The sequence below is a fragment of the Grus americana genome, chromosome 1 (assembly GCF_028858705.1).
Source record: "Grus americana isolate bGruAme1 chromosome 1, bGruAme1.mat, whole genome shotgun sequence".
Taxonomy (NCBI): Eukaryota; Metazoa; Chordata; class Aves; order Gruiformes; family Gruidae; genus Grus; species Grus americana.
In genome coordinates, this window is record NC_072852.1 from 194142604 (window position 1) to 194159161 (window position 16558).

General features: G+C 42.9%; 1 protein-coding gene across 2 annotated transcripts in view; it reads left to right on the forward strand.

Annotated features, from left to right (window-relative positions):
* LOC129196766 (probable tRNA methyltransferase 9B) overlaps positions 1-16558 on the forward strand; it is a 38440-nt gene that overhangs the window by 9854 nt on the left and 12028 nt on the right. The window contains exons 2-3 of one of the 2 annotated variants that reach the window (XM_054804696.1): positions 11623-11820; positions 14512-14685. In XM_054804696.1, the coding sequence (XP_054660671.1) occupies positions 11667-11820; positions 14512-14685 (328 nt within the window). In that variant the 5' untranslated portion in view covers positions 11623-11666. The remainder of the gene's footprint in view (positions 1-11622; positions 11821-14511; positions 14686-16558) is intronic. The other variant, XM_054804704.1, reaches the window with a different exon arrangement.

A 16558-nucleotide genomic window follows, 5' to 3' on the forward strand; every position in this document is an offset into this window, starting at 1 on the left:
ATAGGTGTGAAGTTGTCTTTGGTCATTAGTGGGCACACACATGCAAAGACTGTCTTTTGGCAGAGGAGTGTTGTGCCATAGCCTGCTGGCAGTGGGTATCAGTCACCCAACCCTGTTCCATCTCACTTTCAGCTGAAGTTGCTTGGGACAGCGGAGGTAAGAAGCATTCCAGGGTCGGCAAGTGTCAGGTGAAATGGTGATACAGAGAAACTAACATGTTAGAAGGAAAGTAGAATGTGAAATTGGGTTATGGGATTAACTACAGTTGCAAGCGAGGAGGCAAATAGGTGACAGAGGGACCATGAGAACTATGCAACTGCCACCAAAGTGAGTCCACCTTAGGGAATGAATGACCATGGCTGACTGAACTTTGCTGACTGGACTAGATACAGAGAGTGAAGAGTTAACAGAAGATGACATGGAACTTCCCCATTTGAATGTTTTTTGGGGAAAAAATTACAAGATGAGATGAGATGAGATGAAGACATTGAGCATTCTTCAGGCAACGCTGGAGAGTCTCTGACTCTGGGCTACCTAGAGATTTTGAAAGCCAACTTACTGCTGAGAGGCCAGGTCCTTTATGCAGCTTTAAAAAATGCAAACAATGAATTTATTTCTTCCAACTGTGATGCAGAAAATGGAGCTGTGGCTTCCCACAGTTCCCTCCCCTCTGTTTCCTGCACTTCATCCTCCTTGATATCTCATTTCACCTCCACCCCCCACCACTTCTCCACAACAGCAGCTGGGGCTGGGACTCCTTTACCGCAGAGAGCAGATTTATATATTTTGCGTGGCTTCCAAATCTCCTGCACATAAAGGCTTTCATAGACTGGAATGCAATCAGCTTGGCTGAGGGACACAGGACCCTCGCCCTCATCAGAAGGGAAGGGGCCCCCTGAGTCAAGCCCAGGCTTCTGCTGCACAAAGTGCAGAAAAATCCCATGAGCTCACTGAGCAAAACATGGTCTTTACCTTCTGCTAGCTTCAGTTGCATGCCAGGGGACAGGATTCTGCTGGGATATTTGCAGACCTAACTGTGAGTCTTCGGTGACCCCACATTTAATTTTGACTGCTCTCATTATGTTGTTTAGCACTTTTGCAAGGAGATGAGAACACTCTACAGATCCATCTTGTCCTAACTGACATACACAACACACAGAAGGTCAGATGCACAGCTCAGGTCAGTCAGTAATTGGTACAAAGTTACATCAGTTTAAGATTTGGCCCATAGCATTTTGGCTAATATCTTTTACTATATCCATATCCTGGAAATAGCTACAGCTCACTGAACAGTTTTAGAACATCTATAAACCTGAGGAGTGTAGCAACTGCAGTGATGGCCTCAATAAAAATATGTTCAGTGTCAGATTACAAATCCAGTCCTGCTGGTATAAAGCCAGAGTAATTCTGTTGATGTCATTGGAGTTACTTTGGCATTACATTATCATGACACAGATCAAACCGCAGCTCACAAAAGGCTCCATATTGCTTTGAATTTTTTATGGATTCCATTTTGTCTTGACTGTTCTCTTTATATCGTGTTTGTTTGGTTTGTCTTAAGAAAATAATTCAGGATTTATCCACAGTCCTTCCCTATTTTTTTTTGGTCCAAAGTCAGTTGTAGAGGGTTTTGTTTTGTTCTGAAGACAAAAAGAAATAGCAAACAAGCTGCCATTCTTTTCTTTGTATTTTATGAGCTAGCAGCCAAGAGCTCCCATTCTTTGGATTTCTAAAGGATTTTTAAAGTTTTATCATTTATAAGCTGAAAGGTGTTGCAAAGTGAACATCATTTTGTCTGTTTTTATCCCAGCAAGAAGAACCTTGAGGCTGTGCAAGCTACTATTTGCAGACAGGTTAAATTCTAGAGGCCTGCAAGACTGGGGCCTTGCAACTCCTGTAGCTGTCAGAAGTAATTCTGGCCAGAGACATCACAGCTTTGTATTCAGCATAATTAAAGCAACCACTTGGAATTGTTTGTATGTAAGGAACAAAACAATAGGCATTGAGACTTTGTTATTGAAAGCAGCTGCAGGAGGGGAAGTCCTGCAGCCAGGGGTTAGTTAGTAAATCCTGCTCGGGACATTTTTTTACTGCAATTCAACTTCTCATGATCCTTTCTGTGAGGCTGGAAGCTGTTTTGCACTGTCTCCTACCTTTTCTGTCCCATTCTTCCTTCAAGTATAAGTTGTATTAAATCTGTGAAACCAAATTTAGAAATATTGGAGGCCCCACTGTGATCCCACAGCAATCTGTGGGAAAATAAACAGTTGTATATACCACCCCTGTAAATTTGATGGGCTGAGCATTATAAAACCAGCTAGGGGAGGCTATAGCTGGAATTCATTGTGGAAATTCTTGCCAACTTCAGTGGGGTTGGATGTACGTATTTCAGTGCGCTGCAGTTGTTTACGATTAAATCCTTCCTGCTTATCTGGGTGCACTGATACACCAACCAGCCTTTCGTGATGCTTGCTCTGAGGTAGAGGAGAGCAAGGAGGAAGGGGGAGTGGGTCACTTGACTCAACAGAACTGCAAATTTCCAGACTGGAAGAGGTTGCCCAGAGAGGTTGCAGAGTCTCAGTCTTTGGAGATGTTCAAAACCTGACTGACCATGGTCCTGGGCAACCAGCTCTGGCTGACGCTGCTCTGAGCAGGGGGTTGGACTAGACCATCTCCAGAGGTGCCTCCCAACCTCAGCGGGGCTGTGATGCTGTGGCTGTAAGAGGTAGCATCCATTTACCATCTCAGGAGAGAGATTTCTGGGCATCCATGGGTGACTGAGGTTCAGAATTTGGGGTGGTTTCCAGCTGTGCAGCAACACGCCTAATGTTTATGTTCAAGACATTAAGCAGGGCAGGAGAGGAGGCAGGGGTCTGTTTTCTGCGACTTACATGGGGTTTATCTGCCTATACCCCAGTTCAGATGGGTCCTCTCCTTAAATTAGGCCAGATTATACCACTGCACTTTCTGCTTAGTTGTATCTGGGCTATTTTTAGATTAGAGTACTAGCAGATTTGAGCAAACATGGCAGAGCTGTATCAGTGGGGCTGTGGCCTGCTGTCTAGCCCTGCCTGCTGCGGCAGGTACCTGTACATGCTGTGGCTGTGCTGCTGCACAGCTCTCCCCACGCTGCCTCCACTCACACCTGTATCTTCTTTAGCATTTCTATAGCATCGGAACTTTAGCACCAATTTGGGGCAGCCATAATCTGCTGGACAACTTCCTTTTTTCTGCTCTTACACAGATGAGATTAACCACCTGCCCCCGAACTTTGTCTGTGGATGTTGTTACTGTATTTATTCACGCCGTTTTCCTTTCTCTCCGTCTCTCAGCTGCTGCCAGGTAGCCATTCTGCCATTTTGGTTTCTTGGCTGCCTTTTCTGAACAGGATTCTCGTCACGCATCATGTAAGCATGCGAGGTAACGCAGAAGAAGCAGGGGTGAGGAGTGATGCAGTTTAGAATGGCTCTTCCAAGCTGGGCAGCTGTGTCTTTTCTAAATGGATGTGATGTTTTAATGATGGTCTAAACTAATGTGAACTCAGGTTATTGACTTCTGTTTCAGGACCTGATGATGCTTCCATACCTGCTTTGATGTTTCATTTTCTCATTTTTTTTAGGCTCTGCAGTTAAAAAGAGGTAGTAATAGAGGTGGAGAGAGGGGAAGCTTGTTAAAATGATCTTAAATCAAAAGCTAAGAAATTAACTACTACAATGCCAAACTGCAGCTGTGGCTAACGAATTCCATTTGGCTAAAGTTGTGCAACTTAATACATTTTATTATTCAGATGCCTTGTTTACAATGCTGAAGTTTTAATGAAAACAGCCTTAAGTTCCATCTCTTCTGCTGTTTGGTCCTCAGGAGGGAACCTGAGGCAAGGAGCTCCCATTTCCCCTCTGTGGGAAATGTCCCACGGGCCAAGCAGGGGAATTAGGAAGCAGGAGCTTCCCCATCTGAATTGGCAGGACTCAACATAATCATTTAAGCGTGAACCAGACTGGTTTTCTCTCCACTTACATAAATCCATAATACTTAAATCCATAGTCCTTCACTGTTGAATTATTGCCAGTGGTTTCCAAATGCAAACTCTTTATTAAATAAACAGGGATCAGATGACATGTGTTAGAGCGCAGATGACCAGTGCTGCTATAGATTGCTTCTATCTGAAGAACACAGATTTGTAAGGGGATGCTGGATGCATCCAGGAAAGGATTACCAGGCACAGATGGCAGTGCTCATTTATAGCAGTAGAGCAAGGATGTAATAGTATTAACAAGTGAAGGGTCTGATTTTGTACATGAGGAAAGTGAAACCCATCACATTGAGAAGCAGGAGAGAAAGTCACTGGTACGAGCTACTGGCGATATTTTCCTGCCTAGTTCATTGCCAACACGTTAGTGAAGATGCTTGAGCTATTCCCATGTGAACTAGCATTTTAACCCCAAAAAATTTCCACGTGGGAGATGTATCCATGTTGGATTCTCTATTAAATAAAACCTAAGCAAGCCTATTTATACCCTCTTCAGATCCATTTGTAAAATCTGTCTTTACTCAGGATTCTTACTGTAACTGTGGGGTCTGTGAGGATGGAAAAGAACAGAGTAAGGACTTTCCATGTCCATAAATCCAAACTGGAAAGTGTAGGAATTAAGGTAGTACAAAGACATGTATTTCCAAGCACATAATTGGCCACTTTGAACAGACTATCAGACTTTTCAGACTTACAACATGTAAGCAATTTATTTTGACTTGCTTATATCAAGATGGTATGCCTGATGCTCTGCTACAGAAAAATACCTGGTGACTGGTTAATTCCAGAGCAAGTGTTATAGCTGCATGTTCAGGTGGTTTCGTCTCTTTTGTTTGCATGCTACGAATCATAAAGGCTGGTGCTGGTTTGCACTCAGGAAATTATCTGAGTTTTTGCAAAAAGAAGTGTTGAAACCACAGTTTTGTCTGAAAATACCATAGATTATTGAAATTTTTTTAGGAATTCTCATTGCAACAGCTCACTGGGCTGTAGTCAACGTGTGTTTTCTCGACTATCTGGTTATTTGCCTTTGTTCATAGTTTGCTTTTTTTGTTTGTTTCTTTGTTATTAAACAGAAAGTTACATATTGAAAATTATTTTATATGATGTCTCTGTTCCCATGAGTCCCTGAACTGTAAAATGGTGTCATGTACTGTTTTGTTCAGCTGACTGACTGCATCTACATCCATAAAATGATTCAGTCTTCAGTGGCCAGAGGCTCATCTAATTATTTTCTTCTCCTTAAATAACTCTTTAAATAAAACATTGAAAATGAAAATGCGGTTCATTGGTTATTGACTTTTTTTTTATAAACTGTTATCTTTCTGAATATAATTCACTTCTTCAAGGTTGAAATTCTGACTGTAAATATTAGCTCGATTTATGGAAATTGTATGCATAGAACCTTAAGCACAGTGCTGGAAATCTTTCCTCCTCTTTGTTCCCAGGTACAGTCCCTTCATCGTACCTCAGGCTTGGTGGGGGGAGGATTTGGCCATAATACAACTTAGAAAAATATATATTTTTTTCAAGGTCTCTGGAGCAGGGAGAGGGAAGTACTAAATTTACAAGAACTTCAGTTTAATACTTTCGATTTTATGCTTTCCATTTGTATAATCATGTCAATTTTATAATGGCATAAAGTAGCACTAAAACATTAAATCCAACATAATCCAATTACTATTTCACTCTCTCAGGCATGTCTTAGGTAAGAGGAAACCACCAAGTGTGATTATTTTATGGATTCGCATGTACACTTGGTACCGTAAGTAAGCTCCGTCGGGATATTTGCCTTTGTTTTCCCATGTAGCTGTTACTGAGAGGCCGTCTCAGTGCTGTGGAAGCAGATAATAGTTTTAAAAGGTCATTTCATAAACTATGAAAGGGGCGCGCTTGTTACAAGCAAGTTTGCCAGTGTCTCAAAACAGGGTTTGCAGGGTCAGTCGTCTTCTTTGGGGGAATTTTTTCTGCCCCCACTTAGGGTGATACCCTCTGAGCAGCATCAGCGTTCTCAGGGATGCGCAGATGTGTCTGAAGGGAAGTTTTACTACTTAAGCCCTCCTTCCAGTGAAAGCTCCACGTGAGGAAGAGCGAGCTGTGATGGTGATGTAAGCTTGGTTTGTTACTCATAGCTGTTGCCAACATGTGTTTGTAAAAATTCTCCTCAGATGTCAGATGAATTGGGCAAGTCATGAATTTTGTGTCACAACTGCAGCTGAGGAGAGTACGCTGTAACTTGCACAGCAGCACAATTTCTGGAGGGGACATCTCCACTCCACCAGTAGTTTTTCAAACACTGTGAAGTTCATTTTCTTTCCACATTGGGACTGCTCTCCAGACTCCAGGACTACAGATCAGTCTCCGCACTCCAGGTTTCCATGAGGATACCCACAAAGCTCCACCATCTCCCTTCCAGCATTAGCTTTACGCTCACTTTCCCTTCAAAACATGCTGGGCCTTTTCAGGCAGGCTTCTCCGTGCCCGCTCCTGCAGCGCTGGGAGCAGTGTTGGTTATTGGCAGTTATTGCAGCTGCCCTTCAGGGTTCATTTTCCTGGGTTAGGTGAGCCTGGTTTTCCAAAAGTTGTGCGTTTTTCTGAGTGAGCGCTGGCTCAGTCCCACAAATCCCATCCTTCCCTTCCAGTTTTTCCTTCCTGCTGCTCTTCTGCAGGTAACCACCTCCCCAGGAGCGCCTGCGACACGGGGGGGAATTCAGAAAGGCACGTACCGACCTTACGCCGCGGCTGCCAGTGGCTTTGGGAAGGTGGAAGAGTTGCAGCTCTGCTGCCTCTCAGCCCTGTGAAAGGGTGAGGATGAGGGCAGAAGGATGCGCTGCAGGAACCGGGAGGCTGTGGGAAGGTTTCAGTGCGCTATGGTAATATTAATACAGCATTATGAGGAATCCCCAAATGGCTGATTAACTGTCAAATTGTGATGCTGTGCCCATACGTGATGGTATCTGGGAAAAATGTGAGGCAAAGTAATTAAAATACTAACCTGGAGTTTCTCTACATGTCCTTGCTTTTTTATCCCCTCTTCTTTTTCCCAGGTTTTTTTCTCCTCCTTTTCATTTCCTTCTTTGCCCTTCATTTTCCCTCTTTATTATTTATAAAATTCCCTTTTATCATTTTCTTCCCATCTAGCTTCTTTCATTTCTCCTTTTCTCCTAGCCCCTCTGTGCCCCATATTGCATTTCCCCTCCCGTTAATCAGTCCTTCCCCAGATCCTGACACCTCATGGGAACTGTCGTTCAAGGGCTTTAAGGCCGATTTTAAAGTTTTTCCTCTCTTGTTCTTTTCTTATCTGCTTTGCAGGGGTAGGGACTGTTAGTCTGAGTGGCAGAGTATCCTGTTGTGGCTGGTGCTGCTGCTGGAACTAAAAAAAAAAACTTGCTGAAGGTCCCTGAAGGGACCCTACCAAGGTCCAGCTGAATATTTGCAGTGTTTCACACACAGATTAGGCACTTCACAGAAAAGCTATTTCAATGCGGTCGCAGTGTCATGTTTGCGTATAAGGTGGGAATGATGACGGTGCAGGTGGCACAGAGAGGGAGCAGAATTAAGCAGGCTTTCCAAAGGTATCATCACCAAAATACTCATTTAACCAAGGGGCGGAAAGCACCGCTTTTTCATAGGTATTAGAAATAGTGTGTTTCTGGAGGTGTTGGTTTGGATTTTGAGCTATGCTAGGCCAGCGGTTTTGTCACTTGCTGGCACTAATTACTGCAGGAATTAAGCTAATCTTGTTTCTGAAGAAGCCTGGCTCAGCTTGGCAGCTCCACTTTTCTCTCTCCGGCCGGTGGCAGGGAGGGCTCGGTGGTGCCGGGACGCGTCTCTGAGCCAGCCCCATTTCTCCAGCTCTTCTCTTCTCCAGCCCCGGGGCAGCCCCGTCCTGCGGCTGCCTCCACAGCTGCAAAGTGCTCAGGGCCGGGGGGGGGGGAAAGAATAGGTGGGTTTGAAAATCAGGAATTACTCGTTATGTTTGGGAGCTGCCTGATGGCATGCCCTTCTAGAAGACTGTCCGTCAGAAACAAGCTTATTACTGATTCGCAGAGCAGCTGAGTAAAGTTGACATCATTGGGTATTACCCAAAGTGTGAAATTATTTAGAATTAGAAAGCCTATTCCCCTTGCAAACAATTTCATTTCAAATTCAAAGTTAAATTTTAGGCACTCTTAACACAGCAGAAGCAGCCACACCACGGCCAGAGGATGAGCTCCTGCTCTGGATGAGGGAGGCAGAGCCCCCTCCACCAGCTGCCTGTGGTACCCTCTGGGGAGCGATGCTGCAGGGTGCCAGGGCTCCCCAAAGTGTGGGGCACAGCCTGCACGAGGCTCACATCCCACATGAACAGTCAGAGGCTTCACAGCATTCAGGAAGTTAATAATCACTTGTGAACTCAGAAGTTTTTAATGGCTTTTAAACTCAAATTTAATTTCACTTTCGATCAAGTTGTGTCAAATTTACCTAAAGATTAGGTGACAGGCAGTCAGGCTGAACTGCTGCTCTGTACCTCTTCGTTTTGCTTTCCTGCCAGCCTCTGATGAATAGAATTTTTTTTTTATTATTTTGCATAAAGGTAGAGGTGAGTGTGCTCAAAAGAAAATATCTGCATTCCCCAAAGCCTTTGTTATGCAAGTGAGCAAACACCACCAATGTAAAATGCCATTGTTTGACATTTGCAGCACTAAATATCCAATTTTGTGTTGGGCAGATTTTTTTTTTTTTTCTCCTGATGCATAGCTTCATTTCTAAGTTATTTTCTGGCTTTCTCTATGACTACAGAAAGGATGTTGGGGATGACAGAGAAACCGGAAAGTCTTTGAGGTTCAGATTGGCATGTATAAATCATGTTTGAACCTGAGTCAATCCCCCAGAAATTATTTTCCCCCAGGCTAGATTGCTGGGCATCCCTGTTTGCTTTTCAATTTTGATTTTTTTTTTTTTTTTTTGCTTCTGCAGTGTGGGTCATAACCAGCTTCCTTGGATTGTCTGAACATTTTTACTTAGTAAACTTAGTGGCTGTGCCCTCAAACGCCTCTCTGCTCTCTTTCTCTGGCACACTGTATTTTATACGGTTTTCAGTCCATTGTACTAAAAGCATTAAATGGAGTGTTGACAAGCATTTTGTGTTTGTTGCATGGCTTGGTAGGCGTAGGAGATGGGCGTTCACTGGACTCCTCTAGGCAGAAATGTCCACAGCATGACTGCTGGTGGTGGCCGGGGACTGACCTGACCGGGCTCTTCTCCAGCCTCCCCCACAAAGGGTTACTTTCTTATAAGAACCTTATAGAAAGTTTATTTTGATAGTGCCTTGCAGAGTTGAATTTTTAAATTTCAGAGAGTCCGGACCGTTGTCCCCACTCTTGGAGCTACCATTTTAAAACAAAAGATGCTAAATCTGTCTTAATTCGAGGTGGGATTTAATCCTAGCCCTTGTTGCATCTTTTTTTGCTCCTGTTCCAGAGAAGAGACTGTTTTACACGCAACTCGTGATGGGGGTTTTTTTGCATTTAAACATTTTTTTTTTGCCTTAGTTTGAAAAGGTGTCTTTCTATGTGCTTTCTCTTGCTGAGTGCTTTCATATGCACCTTCTTTCTTTTCCTGGTAATTAAGTGTCTGGAGCTGGTAGCAACTTCCAGGCTGACTCTGCCTAAGTGAGCTATCCTGAGTGCAAGCCTAGAGTTAAACAGAAAGAGCTCTGTTTGCTTCACTCCTGTGATCTTACATCAGTTCACCAGTTATTATTTCCTCTTGTCAAATGAAGCAATAGCAAAGCTTTGGAATGATGTTGCAGCTTTTCCAAAGAACAATTTCCCTCTCCTTCTCTCGCCTCCTTCTGCCTTCCCCTGTATATTTGATAGTACATCAGCTTCCTCTTGAAATGATCCCCAGTAGAGCACTTCAGCTATTGCAACCGGGGTTTTTCTGAAGGTATTTTTTAAAAACTAGCTTCTACAGCAGAGTTTAGTTATAATGAAGAACAATTAAAAAAAAAAAAAAAATCCTTCTGCCTTGGAGAGCCAGTTTTGTACGCACTAATGCACGTGGTGAACTCCGTGCCTGGAATATCCCCAGTGAATTCAGTCAGTGGTATTGCGTGCACACACAGAATTAAGCTCCTGTGTAAGTGCTTGCGAGGTGATGGCTTTAAATCTCACTAGAAACTAAAGATATGCATTGCAGTGCAGGAAACACTAAACCAAGGCAATTCACAATCATTATTATTACTATTATTATTATTATTATCTGTATTTCTAAAGTTGTTGTTGTTGTTTAGCAACACATATAATGAAGAGAACAACGATGATCTTCCAGAGAATTTCTTCACCCCACTCCAATACTTGTCATCACTTTGATCTAGCCAGGATATTCAGGAAACTTGTGATCTGGGCAGTTTCACAGTGACGCTGAGTGAATATCTGATATGACAGAAGACACTAAGGGCTACAGGATTTAATCCTAACACAGTTTTTTGGATTAATAAATGACATAACCAAAACCCCTCCAGAGTTAGTTTCTTGTTGTTACTGCAGGATCAAATGGGGGCTTAGTCTGCTCCAATGTTTCTCTTTGATGTAATTGCCTAGGAAATCACAGAACGATAGTCTTTTGAGTTGACAGGACTTTAAATGTTTATGGGTTTGAAAATAAGGACCAGATAAGGACTGTATCAGAAGTCAGATGAATGGCCAGCCTGTAGTGCAGAGATCTTGGGTGAGGTGCTGCCATTGCTACCTTTGGCTCGGAAGAGAAGTTATTCTGCATGGAGTTGTTTGCAGCGTGCGAGTGGAGCAGGAGCAGCCTGTCTTGGTGGCCTAAATCTTTCCATAAATCAATGGAAATCCTGGCATGGACAGCATATGTTCAGTGAAGTTCACAATTTTTACAGCCTTTCTGTACAAAGCTTCATGGTGAACTGAACAATGACTTAGGATGCAATAGGCTATTCAGAATATCACAGGGTTTTCCTGGGGGCATTGCTAATACCAGTGCACCATGCCAATCCAGAACAGCTGAAAAAAAAAAGGAAAAAAAAACAGATGCTTGGAAAGCTGGAAAGATTTTTGCTCGCAGTAACACACGGTGTCAATGAATTGTGCAACGGGAAGCCTGCAAGCATCGATCTTTCTGGGTGCTGAATGAAGCGGAGGAGAAATGATGCCTCAGAGCTTTTGATTCAGACGCTGAGCAGCTTTTGGTTTTCATCATCTTTTTCAGTTGCTGGTTTTTAAGATCTGTCTGTAAACAAAGAACTTAGAAAATGTCTTTTTCAAGGGTAGATTGAAAAAGGATGGAAGACATTATGAAGCAGAAGTTAACAGCTTCCAAAGCGTAACAATGTAAGCGAGTTAATAAACACTGAGTGGTGGGTCATAAAATTCCTTTCAGACTTATATAAGAAAACAATATGTTGTATAAAATCATAGAATAGATGACCTTTCTTCCTTTAAAAGCCTCAGCAATTTCTCTGTAATGGCAACATAGTATTTGGAAATACTATTTCCTAAATAAACAGTGTCATACTGCTTAACCTAAGGAAATGTACTTTGCTAAGGAGAGTTTCGGCACTTGTCTCCCTTCCCTTTCTGCAGGACGGTTGCCCTGACTTAAATGAGTTAGCCTAGCCCCGGTTGTGATGGAGAAGGAGGCGAGCCAACTCGAGAGGGACCACGTTCACAGCGTATATGAGAAAATTGCTCCTTACTTCAATGATGCGCGCTACAAGGCATGGCCAAAGGTGCAGCAGTTCATTTCAGAGCAGGAACCAGGCAGCCTGATTGCTGATATTGGTGAGTGGGGTTGTTTATCATGTTGCTAATGACAATCTGAGTATGTCCTCTCTATCAAGCAGTGTTTGTGGCAGAAGAGTTTGGAGCTTGTGAATCAAACTGGGGAATCAAAACGGCCAGACTGACTATCAAATTTGCCTCCTACTTTGCTCCACCATTCATAGGTATATGAAGACAATTTGACTTTTCCCAGTATGCAGTAGGTCTGAGCATTAACTCATCATTTCTACATGTTTAGGCTAGACTTCTAAACAGCTTTTTGAACCTGTAATCCTTTCCAGCAACATACATGTGTGGTCTCCCCAGTATAGCATGGGAATGTTTGCGAAAGAGAAAAATTACTGAAGGTTGGGCTAATCACACTAACTTTTTGGGAGTCATTCAAACTTTACCATATACTTTTCCCAGTTTATCACAGTCTAAATGCTGGGAACTATATTCCTACCAGATCTTGGCAGGTTTTGCAACGTTTTCAGTGTGAACAAATGAAACACATACAAAGAACTAGGACATTGTATTTTTACCAATGTCACAGACTTTGGACTTTGTTAATGCTGTAATTTAAGCTCAGGCTTGGCTCCTGAGCTTTGGCCTGCAGAGGCTGCTGGCACACTGCTGTGGTGTCTGTGGCCAGAAATGACTTTCGTGTGAAACACAATTGCCAAGAGCGGTTCCACAGCACTGGAGTCTACCTGCAGGGCTCTCCTCTGCCCTTCCGTCCCTGGGAAGCAGCCTCTGGTGTCACATTAGAGGAAATGTTTTCAGTAGCTGTTGTTTGGCTTGTACTGGAGCCTTTCCTTCCAAAAGTGAAAACCAGAAAAAGTCACAGATTCACAGAATCACAGAATGGTAGGGGTTGGGAAGGACCTCTAGAGATCATCTAGTTCAACCCCCTGCTAGAGCAGGATCACCCAGAGCAGGTTGCACAGGATCGCGTCCAGGCGGGGTTTGAATATCTCCAGAGAAGGAGACTCCACAACCTCTCTGGGCACCCTGTCCCAGTGCTCGATCACCCTCAGAATAAAGAAGTTTTTCCTCATGTTGAGATGGAACTCCCTGTGTTCCAGTTTGTGCCCGTTGCCCCTTGTCCTGTCACTGGGCACCACTGAAGAGAGTCTGGCCCCATCCCCTTGACACCCATCCTTTAGATATGTATAAGCATTGATGAGATCCCCTCTCAGTCTTCTCTTCTCCAGGCTACACAGACCCAGCTCTCTCAGCCTTTCCTCATACAAGAGATGCTCCAGTCCCCTCATCATCCTCGTAGCCCTCCGCTGGACTCTCTCCCATATGTCCCTGTCTTTCTTGAACTGGGGAGCCCAGCACTGGAGCTATCTTCTAGTCAGAGCTCCAGGGTAGTCCTCTTTCTGCTCTTTCATCTTGGAAAATAGACTCTAATATTAGCCAAGTGCTGGCACCATTTCACAGCACCTCTTGTCGGCTGGTGCTGAAGTCAGGCATGGGAAGGACTGAGAGAGCTCCAGCTTCCCTCTGGATATCTTTCTTTCATTCCCGGGAAATGGGACCAGCAGTTAATATTAGACGAGCAGTTAGGAGCAGACTTGCATCAGCAGCTCAGTGATGATTCATCTCCCATTCAAATGGCATCACAGAGTGATGGGGCTGGGAGGCTCCTTAGCGAACATAGGGACCCACTCGGGGTTTCAGAATGGCGCTATGCGATGGCTGTATCCTAAATATAGGGACTTAAATATTTGGAAGGCTCAAAAATAACCATGATTTTTTTTTTAAGTGAATTAGAGATAAAATCTGGGCTCTGACCCAAGCTTAATGTTTAATATAAGCATAGCCATAAACAGGATGTGAACTAAGGTCTGCGCAAGGCACAGGGTATTATGTTAGCCCAATGCATTTACCTCCCTGATCTTAATCTGAACTATGATTTTTATGATGCAAGTGAGAAAGCAAGTTTTTAAAATCAATAATCTACTTCAAAACACACTTTGTGTTAAGATCCAGATAATTCTGCAAACAGATTATCAAAAAGTTAGATAAGATCCATTTTACCGCTGACATTATAGTCGTTCTTATCTAAAGATGTCTGCCTTTATTTCAACACGAGAAGTATTTCAGTTTGGGAAGATGTAAATTTCCGTGTTGCAGGATCCATTATGAAAAGGAAACTGCTGGAGATACCAGAAAAAGAAACTCCACTGTTGTCATGGTGACAGCAATTAGCAGCAGTTAAAACAGCAAACAATGGATTTAATGATTTGGTGTAATAGTGACTTAATTACTTAGCAGTCTAGTTTGTCTATCAGCACTTCAATACACAGGAATAATTCCGTGCTGTGCTCCCACTACATGATGCTGTCACTTAGCATTTGGAGTCTACTACAAGCAGAATTGCAGTAGCATCATTACCATAAATATTTTTTATTCTGTATGTGGTGGGAAAGCCAAGGTAAATGCTCTCTAGCAATCCCACTTGAACACCTCCTGTCACGCAGCAGAGAGCCTGCTAGACAGAAAGGAGCAGTCTGTGCTCATTGTACTGTGATGGTAAAAAATAACCTGAATTCCACTCCAGTTGTATCATCTCCTTTAAAAGGGGTGGAGAATTTCAAGCTATTAGGCCAGTCGAGGGCGTACATCATGGCTTATGTCAGGAATACATTTTCTTTTGAACAGACACCAAATGTCCGCCTGCCTTTCTCATTATTTCTTCAGGCTGCGGAAATGGCAAATACCTTCACATCAATTCTCAAGTCTATAAACTGGGTTGCGACTACTGTTTCCCGCTGGTGGAATCAGCACGAAACGAAGGCCATGAAGTCATGGTATGCCATAGCTTGTGTCTGCCTTATCGAAGCGAGTGCTTTGATGCTGTCCTGTCCATTGCTGGTAAGTTCTGCGTACTGCCAGTGTCTATAGGTCAGACCTTTAAAGGGTCTAAAACATTTAGTCTCTTCTAGGTTTGGGATTTTTTCAGTGACCAGCAGAATATTTTGGGTAACTCTCTATTAACACAAGAAATGTATGTTATTGCAAGCTCAGTGAAAAACTGCAAAATGGGTAAGTCACACAGATGTGAGCTGTTTTATTCTGGTCCAAGCACAACTAAAGTACAATGTGCAGAACAGGAAAGGAGAGCCTTATTTTTGCCTTATTACGTAGCAGAAATTTGAAATGTTTGCTCTGTCAGGAGGAAAATAAAACAAAACTTGCTTAGGAGCCCTGAGTATATTTGAAGCTCGGTATTAAATCCTTCTGCACCTTTCCAAATGCTGTTTTTTACTCCCATGGTTTGTCGGCCAACACAATCATTTTTGTGCGGATGAGGGCGACCATGACACTGATCCAGTTGGAAAGTAGCCAGCAAGAAGAAAGATTGCTTTTAGCCGAATCCGTTCCCCATTGCTTCACTGCAGAGAGACCTGTTTCAGCAAAAGCAGGGGATAACGCAGAGGAAGAGCAAGGAGCCGACGACAAAGCAAGCAGAAGTGCTTGTTTCGGTGGCACTGCTGCCTTAGAATGTTCATCAAATAACCTCAGATTTCATTTCTTGTAAGATTTGTTTCCTTTTTGTATAGTTGCCCTTTTCAATGTAACTTAGTGACGGAGGAACTACCTGTGTTTGCCGCTTTTAAAGCAGACATTGAATGGTAGCTTTAGTCTTTACTTTTTTCTCTTTTACACTTTGAGGATTCTTTTGGTTTGAGAGTCTTGAAATTACTCAACCACCTTTTACAAATTAGGTATTAAGCTTATACTGATTGAAAGTTGGACAATACTGTAAATAAAACATATTACAGTGCTCAGCAAACTTGATTTTTCCTTTTTTCCACCAAAGGAGTGCGAAGGTATCTAAGCCTTGTTAAATCAAAGTGAAATGTTAATACCTCACATCTCTTGAAGTTAGTGAGTAGCCTGGCACAGTCTCTTCTCCATGTCTCAGGTGACCTTTCGTTAAGCCCTGAAGGACTTTACTTTTCAAGTCCAGGTCCATGCCATATAATTTGACATTTGATGGAGATTTGAGATTGCATCATTGTAACTGGTACATCATTGTATGGAGCTGTGAACCACGCTCAGCTACACCGTCTGAAAATCTTTCAGTCGTGATTTAAGAAACGTGACCAATTGCTAATAGTCCTTATTATTAGGTTTTCACATCCTTTGCCCAGATGGAGTAACAACCATCATGTGCCCAAAGGTGATTCGGCATTCCCTGGAAATCCAGGGTAAGGAAGTGAAGGCCAAGCTAGATTTCTTGCAAATGGTATGTAGCAATGTTCAGAAGTTGTCTGACTCAAAAGAATCTGTGCCCCAGGAATACTTGTGAACAGCCTAGAGAAAAGCAGAATAGTTGGGCTGAGGTTGCTGCTAGAGATGCAGAACTACTCAGACCTTCCCATCCATGGCAAGCTGAAAGCCCTGTTTGCATGGCTGCTGTGCGAGAAGCTGGAGTCGGTGAGGAATTCAGAAGGACACTTGGGCGACAGATAGAACCCATGGTTATGGACTGTGGCCCTTTCAGCACTATACTGCAGATGACAAAGTTATTTCTGTTACAGCCTTTACCATCACAGATCATGCATGAACCATAGTAACAATCATGTTTCCTTATTATTGCTGAAAAATATGGTTCAGATGCATTATAAAGCTTCAAATAATTATACTATACACTAGTATATAGTATAATAGTAGTATAGTATATATATACACTGTAGTTTGGGTAAGCATGTGTTCTCTTAATCTTCAGGAGATTGTCAAA